At 34.9% G+C, this 12,120-nt stretch overlaps 1 protein-coding gene across 10 annotated transcripts in view; it reads right to left on the bottom strand.

Moving 5' to 3' along the window:
* Window positions 1–12,120, bottom strand: part of RYR2 (ryanodine receptor 2) — a 378,221-nt gene that overhangs the window by 272,310 nt on the left and 93,791 nt on the right. For all 10 annotated transcript variants that reach the window (XM_086877715.1, XM_086877706.1, XM_086877711.1 and 7 more), the window contains exon 2: window positions 9,875–9,994. In XM_086877715.1, coding sequence (XP_086733841.1) covers window positions 9,875–9,994 — 120 coding nt within the window. The remainder of the gene's footprint in view (window positions 1–9,874; window positions 9,995–12,120) is intronic.

The following is a 12,120-nucleotide window of genomic DNA, read 5'->3' on the forward strand; positions in this document are numbered from 1 at the left end:
AGCCAGTACCTCAACTTTCAACTAACCAGGTAAAGATGGTGCCTGCTCAGGTCCCTGTCCATGCTGGGGTTTAAAATAACCTTTCAAATGTCTGGTATTGGTTTATTTTCTAAAAAACAGGGCAAAAAGAAATCCACATTCTTCTAAGATCTTCAAAATAACTTTTAAATTATTTTAAATTATTTCTTCTAAGAAATTCTGCTTTTCTATAGACACAAAAAAATCCTAGCAAGAATTATGCAGACAGTTGTGTGCATCACCTCCATGATAAATTAGCCACAAGCATGCAAAATAAAAAGTAATTATTTTGCCACTTTGAGCTAATGAAGACTTACACAGTCATTAATCTATATGCATTTTTTCATATGTATCAGCCCAAAGAGGCCTTATTTATTGTTAGTGTACTTCGGACCAAATCAAATATCAAATATGGCACTTAAAGCCTATTAAGCTTTATTTTTACAACAGCTAATCAAACTAGGCATGTTTCTTATTTAAAAATACGACCTTATTGAAATTTGACTTAATTTCTATAGGCTTTTTTATTTGCTAAAACTCAGTCAACATACATATACTAGAAAGAAAATTCTGTATTACAGGGCCTTCTAATTTATTGAATAATGGGCACTCAAATACTTTCTTGGAAAGTTGATTCATATTTCATATTGCACTGAGCAGAAAATTTGTTTGATTTCTGGGACCCCTGTCCAACCTGCCCATGCAAGTCCTGTGCTAGCCCTGTTTCTTTTTCCCTCACAGTAATCAAAATGTCACAAAGTTTTGCAATTTTCCTTCATATAGAAATAGCTTGTCCCTCCTGTTTCTTTTAAAGATCAATACATACCTTGGCTGTTCAAAGCATCTTAAACTGTCAAAACTAATTCATCCAACATTATCTAAAGCCATTTGAACAACTGTTCATTTTGATTCCCATTTCTGTCAATTGTTGCTGTATCGCCAGCTGTAAACACTGTACTGTCCAAATCTAACTGGTCAATACCCAGAGAAGCATCAAGAAAACCTGAAATTCCTAACTCCCTGTTATCATTAAAAGACATTATCCATCCCCATTATCTGTGGGATAGAAGTAGAGTTTGCAGTATTGGTAAGGGAAGATTGTATCAGATGTTTGATCAGCCCAGTGACATTGGTTTCTTGTTCTTTTTTAATCGCATGTAAAAAGTCAGAGCTCGTGAAAAGGCAACGCTGTTGTGGATGGTATCTTCATAAATACGTCACGACAAGAGCACAAATAACTGGAAGATGGAAAAACTTCCCGCTCCTAAATACATTCTTTATATCCAGCAGGGAAGAAGCAGAGAATTTGGAAGGCATTAAAGCTCAAACACACCGATTAGCATTATTCACATATGCATGTCCATCTCTATTATCTGTTTTCAAACAAACAGCAAACATTCAGCAATTATTCAAAAATAATTAAACACTCAGGAAAAAAAGCCTGAACTGTGACCTTGAGCATTTATGCATAATCTTTAAGAGCATAATGACTTTTTTTACCATCTGGCCTCTGTTTTTTTGGGTTTTCTTAATTCAAAATAAAGCAACTGTTCTTTTGTTTGTGAAACCAGAAAAAGTTCTCCTTGTATTTGTATATGGTAACCTAACAGTCAGCCCTAGGAAAGTTACTAAAACAACTTGCATTTTAGTTTCAAACACAGGGTCACAAAGCATACATCTTCAAACTCAAAACTATTTCTACTTGCCCAAATTTTCTCATCCAATTTATAAACTAACACTCTGAATTTCATGTTGAAAATACTATTGTAATGATAGCAAGTTTACAAGCATTGCCTCAGCTGCTACAAAAGCACAAATAATCTTCCTTCTTTTTCAAGAGTAAGTAACCAGGAGGTAAAGTCTAAAATCTTGAAAATCACAACCCAAAAGGTGTAAATTTTAAAAAGTCTTAAGAAATAAACAAAAAATATTGGATACTTTCTTTTCCATTTTGTTTCAGATATGATCCGTGTTAGATACTGCAAATAAACACGGATTCACTCATTAATAGGCCACATTTCTTTGCCCTAAGTTCTGAGAGCCCATTGGGCTAGGATTATTCATAGGACTCTGCTGGACCAGATTTAGTTCTTAAAAATACTGAGTACAAAGTAATAATACCATGAATTGAAGTGCTAAGAAGGGGTTCAAATTCAAAGCTAATTTGAAACTGTTTTGGACAAACATTCATCTAAAAGGCTTAAAAATAAGCATTTATACATTTATGTGTTCTTAGCTTGAAACACAGATTTAAGAATGTTTTTTCAGTTTTTCAGATGTGCAGCTATATATCAGTTTAATTAAAATTCAAATGACTGCTTTGTAACTACTCTGCATGTACTAATGAAGTACATTTCATTCTAAACCCTTCAGAGAAAATATTTAAAATGCTGAGCTCCAGGGGACTTGGCAGAACATGCCAACTTTGTAACCTTGTGATGTTCAGTTTCCCAGGGCAAGGCAGCAAGCCTGAAGCTTCTGGGGTTGTGCTTGCACTGAAAAGCCAGCAGCTCTAACTTGCATCAGACATGAATGTACCCAAATAAGAACTTCTACCTCAAAATAATTTGGATTTCCTCTACATACCACTTATTTATCTTTCAAGGACTTTCTTACTGTATTTTATTACAGTTAGTGTATTTGGTGAAGACCAGTAACCTGTTTGCAGTCCTTGACACATAGTCCCAAGATTATTACGGAGTCCCAAGACTTGTATGCTAAACAGGGAAAAGACAAACCCAGCTATCAAAACCCATCAACTGTGCACTTGGATAAGGGCACTGCTTTGAACAGACTGTTCAAAATGCAAATAGATAAACCCAACATACAACGATAGCAACTTGCCTTTTTACTAGAAACTGTTCTAAAAATATTAGGACTCAGAAAATAAATCACAGCAAACTGGCAGGTTTTTGGAATCCTCTAGAAACTTAAAAAATCAATTAGAGGACTGTACACCACATAAATCTGACTTTATATGATCACTGTGTTACAGCCATATCTCAGACAATATTATTTATCATAATATCTGCTTCTTTTTAATCTTTAAGTAATGAGATGCCTAAACAGTTACTGGGATATATAGTTACAAAGGAAAATTGATTTAATGGGATTTTTCAGGTTTTTCTTCACTTATTTTAGACCAGAAGTGGAATTCCTCCATCTGTTTTACAAAAAACGCCACACAAGTACAAACAAACAAACACCAATAACAAAACAATACAAAAAACACCTACAAAAACAAACATGAAAAAACACCCAAAACAGCCACATCATATGTGGGTTTGTAAACATTTAGGGTTTTTTGGCTTTTAACACACATTTAGATCACGAAGAAAGTTGCAAACCACGTATTGGACTGGAGAAATTACAACTTATGTTTTCTTCATTAAATTTCATAGATTATATAACTTTGGATTAAGTTTCTTGAATGGATGGCTTATGTTACTAATAGCACGAAACAATTCATTAACATTAAAAAAATGAGATTTTGAAATTTTTCTTGCATTGTTTAGTTGATAGCAAACATTATACATTGACACATGTACTATTCTTTCATTTAGTGCCATTGCTTGGAGTATTATCATCAACTAAACTCACCTACAAAATTATTCTGATTCTATCTTTCAGCTTCTGTCACTGTATGTTCAGGTTACATGTCATGAACTCTACCAGCATAATTAGGAATTCAGAACTTTCCTTTGGAGGTTTTTCCCCAGGTGCCTTATCGATTACAGTCTTACATTTTTTGTAAAACACATTTTGACAAGAAAATACCAAGTACACAATACATTTAAAGTCTTATAATAAAACTCGATGGGTTCTAAATAACTAGTATTAAGTATTCAGGGTTATCCCCAAAATAGACCAGAGAACTGTCCTATAATAATGTATTATTTTTAATAATAATAAGTGAGTATGATTTCCCATTCATGACTGTTCACTTTGGAGACAGGAAGAGCTTTAAATTTGTATTTCATAGCAAATAATGCCTTATTAAGCTAAAACTCAATGTATATCTCTGGCAAAACTAGATTTGATGGCAATTATTTCTTAAAGATCAGAAATAGTCCATTCCTGTGTGAATTTAAAATTTCAAATATCTGCTTCAACAGGAGATATAATGAAAAATGAAAAGAGTGAGGTTTCACAGATTGGATCTATTATTATTACACCATTTAGTCTGCGGTGACCTGCTTGATTTCGCACATTTTATTTCCCTTTTAAAAACTATCTGAGTTACAGGTGACAGTACAGATACGCTAAACTATATTGTTATGCCTAGGAACAATGCCCACAATTTTCAGCTGATATAAAGCCACATTTCTGTTGCTGCTTTACAGCCATGGAGATCTGACAGTGTTTTTCATAGTCCAAATGTTTAACATTCATTTTAAATTATTCACTTGCCATCTCAAGAAATATTTATGTTCGTCTCTGGGACTAAGTGCAAGGATCACAATCAGGTCTGAGAGATATAACTACCAATTTGCATTTAGGCTCAAAATTTATATAGTACTTACAAGAAGTAAAAACTGAATTGGAGATACATAAATAATAAAGATAATATTTAAAAATCCGTAAATCCTGTGCTGCATAAAACTACATACAGTGTTGTGGAACACCCTGTCCTTATTTACATTACTCCTACAGAGCATTTTACTGGGAAAGAATGACTCACTGAACAAAATCCTGTCTGATCCACACCTATGAAGACCTCATCTACCTGTGTCTAATTTATGTATGTCAAGTAGGCCAAGTAATATGTAAGTATTGATAAATTCTCTTCATTTAAATTATTAAAATCAACAGTTTTAGTCAAAGCCTGCTAAATGAAGTCCGCTGAACATAAGATTACATAAGATTGAGTGCCATCTTTACCATTAAATGGGAATATTCATTTTGGCAACATGACACAAAAGCAGTTAAAATGGACCTAGAAGTGCAGCTACAAAGCCCTGACAAAGTTTTTGACTTATTTTAAAAGGATCAAGTGGAAACACATGTACAGAAATGAACCACAGAAATTACATTAAAAAAAAAAAATCCAACCAACTACCTTACTAAATGACATTCACAGAATGACCCAATGTAAAGACAAACAAAAAACACTGATCTAATTTCTCAGAGTGAATCAATTGTTTAAAAATTCACTATTTCATTATGTCAGTAACTGCTCACAAAGCATCTACTTGCATCCATATGTGCTTTTTTTATCTATTTGGATTTACACAATCAAAAACTGCACAACGCAGATACCATTTCTCAGCTGTCAGGAAGAGTTTCAGACTCAGTCTCTCTGGAGACATATTATTTGTCTTAGCCACTGAGAATATGTTTGCTGTAAAAGAGAAAAATAAGGCAACCCTTGCCTTCAGATCTTACACTCTGGAAGACAAATAGAAAAAAGAGTTTTTTTCCCAGAGGCAGTTAGGGTACAGGAGTTCAGGCCAATGTCTCACCATTCAGGATGACACCCTTCTCCAGACACATCCATGCAGAATTTGACTGCTGACTTGGAAACAGCTTGCATAAATACTAAAGAATCATACTTTCATGTAGCTTTGTCTGTGCCAGGTATAACCTTCTCCAGTCCTCCCCCATTCCCCTCTTCCCTTAGCCAAACACAGCCACCTGTCCAGATCCTGCCAATTCATCTGACCAAAAAAAGGGCAAAGATAAAAATCAAATTATTTGTATTTGTCAGCACAGTATGTCAGTCTTACAATCAGGCTTTATTTTCTACCCCCTTATGCAACAGTAGACACTAGGGGCCAACAAACAATGGAGCATCACTGACATACTCTGGATAATGGAGTCAGAATTCCCAACCAACTGGCCTGCACCAGTCCAGCACCAAATCTGAAGAACCTTTCTGCTCTGACACAGAAGAGACTCTTAAAAAGCAAAATGGAAAATAAGTTATCAAAATATTACTTCATGTGAAATAACCACTTAACTTTACAAATAGAATTATTATCAGTTTCTGTATTCTGCTCACAGCTCTGTAACTTATTATGTATAAAAAGTTCAAACCATAGGATCACACACTACCTTCTTCAAGAAGTTGAAGGGAAAAAAAAAACCACAAAACCAAAAACCAACTTGGGAGGCCTTTTTAGGCCTTCAAAAACCCTCATTATATTATCCTCCCCTCTCTCAAGTCAAAATTACAGAGATTTCCAGAGGGGGAAAAAGCCCAACACATAGCTTTTATCAATACTTTTTAATGATGCAAAGTCCATACCTCAGGGCATAATGAAATTAATAGGAGTTTACCACCTGCCATAAAAACAGGAAAAAAACCCCAAACCCTTATGCCATTTAGAAAAGCATAACTCAGCTTTCAGTGCTCTTCTGTGCAGTGGTTCACAAGGGATCAGCACCACCTTTGTGACTGACCCAGAGCTGAGGATTTTTCATTCTGCACTATGGAAAGGAGTAGTTTTCAGAAGCTGTTAAAACACAGCTCCGCCCTGTTTGCTTTTCAGCAATCTATGCATTATTTAAGTCTAAAGAAAAATTACTTCACCAGCAGACAACATAATCTTTTAATGAATGGACTTCCTCATATTACCACTCTGTTTATATATAGAAAGCAACAACTAACGTTCACATATAAAGAAATAGGTCTAACTTATATACTGAAAAGTTAAACTATGTTTTGGTAAAAGGGATGGTTTTCCACAAAAGGAATGAATTTAGAAGTACAGCAAAAAATGATGAAACAAAATTACCTACAGATGATTGCCAAAAAAGACATTTACAGGTCTGCTGGTTTTGGCTGAGGCAATTTTCTGCCCAGTGGCTGGTACAGGGCTGTGTTTTGGGTTTGTGCTGAACACGTAGTTGATAATACAGAGATGTTTTTGTTGTTTCATAGAGCCAAGGCCTCTTCTGCTTTCTCACTTTTACGCTTCTGATTCTCTCCCTGACCCCACCCCTGATCCCAAGGAAGTGAGCAAGCAGCTCTGTGGGGCTTGGCTGTTGGCTGGGATTAAACCACAACAATGAGACTTTTGCCTTTTTTTTCTGACAGACATCCTTCATTTTCTTCTTCCTACTTACAAAATAAAAACTCATGCTAGAGATTTGATAAAATCTTCTTAAGAAATAATTGCACAAGATAAGGAAAGTAAGCAATTTATATTTTGTCCTCAGCACATCATCTTTGGGTTTTATTATTCTTGCTGTTGCAACTTTTTCAATGTTAAAGATTTTTGATGGTTTATAAATCTAATATTGTTATACACTTGACACTTACAACCTATTCCTAGAACAAGATCTTTGTTCTAGGATTAAACAAAGATCTGCTTTGAAATTGGTAGAAATTGAAATAGAAATATTTTTCTTGAACTACTATCCCCCTACAGATGAGGTAGTCACGCGTTTATCTTGGGCAAACCTGTATGTTTTATATTCAGGACTGTCTCCTATTAATAAAATTATGCATAATTTAGACCTGATGTCTTCCTTATCTGTTATCTTACTCTTCAAGATATGGGGTCAATTTGAGCAATTTGCAGCTTTGCAGTAAGTCAAGACCTTTTCTGCTTTGCAGTATGTCAAGCCCCTCCACCAGCAAGCAGGCCAGGGGTGACAAGGAGCTGTGGGGGAACACAGCTGGAACAGCTGACTCCAGCAAACCCAAGGGATATTCCAGACCACACAACATTGTGCTCAGTGTTCAGAGCAGGGAGGGATGAAAAAGGAAGCAGGGAGTGTTCAGAATGACAGCATTTGTCTTAGCAAGCCACCATGATGCATGATGAAGCCTTGTTCTCCTCAGGATGAACACCTGCCTGCTCATGGGAACAGGTGAATGAACTCCTTGTTTACTTTGCCCCGTACATTTATCTTGTGCCTTATCTCCCACTGTTATTGCTGTACAGAGATAAGTGTCAATAGTCAGTAGTTAACAAATTATTCTATCAATGTATTTCTTCAATTTGACCATTGTTTAAGTTGTGTGAATTTTTTAGTGATCCTGGGGCAAGAAAGTGCCCATAAAGAAGTTGTACTAATAAAATGTCAGCTACATAGTGAAGATCCATGTCCTGAAAGATACTGGAGAAAAGCACAGGATAGTAACAAGCATTCTCAAAAATGCAAGTCCAGGATGATAGCTGAAGTCTATTACTTGTGCTTGGCCTATTACTGGTGCTTGGGTTTGCATCCTATCCTTGATCCCTGCCTGTAAATCAGATGCCACTCTACTGTTAGCATTAAAGTGCATCACAGTCCCACTCTAACTGGAAACAGCCTCTAAGACATGCATAGAATTTTTTTATCAGTCTCAAGAACTCTGCTGGAACTATTTTCAAATTATCATATACCTCTTTGTATATTTCCTAAGTTCCTCCTTATATAACATGTAATAGGTACAGGCATTAGGAATAAAAACATTTTTATTTACTCTAATTTATAGTCATCTTTGCATTAAGGATTTGATAATTTTATGGCTCCCTCAGTATTTATATCTAAGAATGACTTCAGAGGAGTTCATCCTAGCAACTGTCAGCCCTTAAAAATTAAAACGCAGATGAGGTGCTTGGGCTTTCTTTTCTTTGTTTTTTTTACCCCCAAGCTCATGAAAACTGAGCAGAATACAGATTGCTTCATAAAACAAGGAGAAAAAGCAGCATCAGCAAACAAGCATACAAAACTGATATGAAACCTACACTGTATTCCTGCAAGACAGGAATATTCAGGAGTTTTATAAGGAGAGAGAGAGACTGCAGATTTAATATCCAAACTTACTGAATGATAACAAAATTCATTAAATAGATCTTTCAGACCTCACAGGCAACTAGCACTACAACTTCTATCCTAGCACATTTTTATTGTTAAAAAGATTCATTTAAAACAGAGCAGCATGAATTACTTCATCAAGATCACTGCTATTATAATGAATCATTAATATCCTAGTGAAAAATTTATTATTATGAATAATGCATTCGAAATGATGAGACAGAAAATGAAGCATTACTCTGTAAAGTATCAGAGAAAAATCAAAGTGATGTTATGAAAGCTGGCAAGATAACCATCATTTTTTGTTCTAAATCTTTCTAGATATCTTTCCAGATGCTTTGCAATTATTATATTTTCTTATTTAATATTTATATTTCAACTAAAGAAAAAACAAATATGTTAAACAACGTTCTTCCCTTTCTATGAATAAAATGCCCAAGTATATCCATTACTTTGTCCATAAAACAAGTTCTGCCCACAGGAGGCCCATTTTTATCTTCATAACATTTATTTGAGCATATGTGATTGTGAAACAAAATCCTTTCTTTGCAATAAACAGTGAAGTTATTTTTTCAAACCACTCTATCTACTGCACATATACCAGCATTAGAGAAGGCTTAGATAAAATGTCTTAGATGAGGTCATTTTGATACTTGCACTATGCTCAGATAGGGAATCAGGTCTCAAAGTAATAATCATTTCAATATAAATGCCACACAACTTACCATAAATACAACAATTGCTGTCTTTTCTGGGGAGTTAGAATCAGAGCAATCAATTTGTGTTTAGAGTTGCAGTACACAAAAGTTGCTCTGGCTTACTACAACTGATTTCAGACCAGCAAAATAACAAGCATATTATTTGGGGTGAACTTCTTCTAGCTAACTAAAGTAAACCCAAAACAGAAAACATTACACTAGAATGCAGCCAAAGGACAAAGGAACAATTAAATTTTGAATGGGCATTGAATATTCCTTATATTAGTGACAGATTTGATTTGTCCCTTCTCCTTGACAGATTTGTATATATTAAATCAAAACAAGCAATGCTACAACTATTCTTGCTTCGCGACATGAAATGACAATTAAAATACTCAGTGGGGTACCTTAGAATTAGATGTGGATTCCAAAAAGCAAAGCCTGTTGCCAAATCCTTCTGCAGCAAGACACAATTTCTGTTGCTCCTTGTGAACAGTTGCAGTGCACTGCAGAACCACTTCATCATCCTACCAAAACAAAAAAAAGCAAAAAGAGAGTTAGTTTTAAGAGAATTATGTTTCTGACCCAACAAGACCTATGGGAGCTTTTAGAAAATCACTGCTAAATGCACAAACTGTTAAGTCCCTGAACACAAGCAGAATCAAACCTTAGCATATTATTTTGAATTGTAAATGTGGGCAAATCAATTAAAATAATTATAGTAACAGCATACGTGCTCTTTCCATTTGCCTGTCAAGGTAATAGAAGTCAAAGAAGGAGTTTTATTTTAACTACACACAAAGTAAACAGGAATTAGTATTTCTTTCATAGGTCAGTCATACAATGCAAATAAGTAAAAAAGCTTAAAATCAATTAATTGATGGGTACCATATACATTTGAGTTCATTTGTTTGTGTATATACTGCACATATTCTAGACAGTGCAAGTGCTTAGAAAACTGTAAAGAAATAAGTAAACAAAAGAAAAAAATTTCCTCTCTTCAGAGCCACTCTGTATATACAGTTCATAACTTAGGGTTTTTGCAGTAAGTTGGAAAGTAATCTTTGTATAATCTTGTGTAACTTAATTAATAAAGGATTTTTCTTCCAATGAGCTAGTGTCTACGTACTGCTGCTCCTGGTAAAAGCTGTGGAGAGAACTACCCACAGCTTCTTAAGAGAAGGAGGTGTGGTGACTTGCTGAGACTTCTGAGAGCAAGCAAGACTTTGTGATAGAAGATAATAAAAGTATGATGACTAAGCAGAGTGCTGAAGCTTATCAGAGAAAGTACTACCACTATCTTATACCGAGTTTAATAGACTTTTATGAACTTGCCAATTAAGTGCTCTGTGCTTATCCTAATGTGCAAGCATATAAAGAGATTTTATATCAGGAAATACTCAGAATTAAAAGGGAAAATGAGTTATTGGGAAAGCTGTCCCATAGCTCTGCTCAGTATTTCAGAGAAAGGCGGGTCTAAGACAAGGAGGAACCAATGGTATCTTGCACCCAGTAAAGCAAACACTGTGTTCCTTAGTCCTTAACTAAATTTCACAGGACTAAATCTGTGTAGTGATAGTTAAAGATCTTATCAACAAGCCCCAAAAAACAGAGGCAGAGATCACAGTTCTTCTAAGTAACACGATTAGCAGCTGGAGAATCTCTGTAGATATATGGTTCAAGTTAAAGAAAGAAAATTTTGTTGCAATGAGTCTATTTTCTAGCAACGATTTTCTGTTTTAGAATAGAAAAAATAGCATACCCCTATGCATTCTGCCAATACATTTATGATTTTCCAACAATAAATTTCAAATGAATGACTATGAAGAGGCCATATTTAACACTGTAAATAAAATTCAATAAGTAAAACAACTGAACTGCAAGATGAAGCATGCAACTGGAAGCAGAACAGGCTGAGACTACAAAAATGCATGCATTAAAGCAGGAATGTTTACCAAAAATCTTAATCTTAAAGGCAGCTTGCTACAGAAGGACATTCAGAAAAGTTCATCAAATTAAATAAACACCTGAATTTAAATTGAACTGAATAATTTGAAGCCACCTCTAAACATCCTGAATTAAGCTAGCTTTCATTTGGTTCCGTTTACTTTACTTGAACAATTAAACTGGATTAAATTGAAGTGTATCTCAGTCTGAGAAGAACAGGACCTTACAGAGAGCTTAATTGGACACTTGAAAAAATTAATTCCTGTTACCGTATTTTAATTGTCCCCATATGGAAAAGGTAAGTATAGGGAAAGCAATTTTCCTTGTGTACCTGCCACAGTGCCCATGCTGCAATTCACAGTCAATTGTAGAGGTGAAAAGTAATAACTGCTTCCAGTCAGGCATTAAATCCAAAAAACGTAACACATGCATATGTTACTGGTGAAGTTCACACTGTAAAATCATAGCTAAGAAAGAAAAATCCCTGAAGGCCAATATCAAGGATAGAAAAGACCACACATACAGACCTAACAGCTTTGCTGTGTACTCTGTAAAAGTAACATCATCTATTAAAACCCAGAGCATTTGCAGGGAAGACCAAGTGATTGGTTGTGCTTATTTTTCAAGCATTAAATTACTATTTCCTAATCCTAACTACACTTGATTCAAATAAAGTTTTTTTCAGGTTAAAAATAGTGGTGTTAGA

The sequence above is a fragment of the Cyanistes caeruleus genome, chromosome 2 (assembly GCF_971803275.1).
Source record: "Cyanistes caeruleus chromosome 2, bCyaCae1.hap1.1, whole genome shotgun sequence".
In the NCBI taxonomy this organism is placed as follows: domain Eukaryota; kingdom Metazoa; phylum Chordata; class Aves; order Passeriformes; family Paridae; genus Cyanistes; species Cyanistes caeruleus.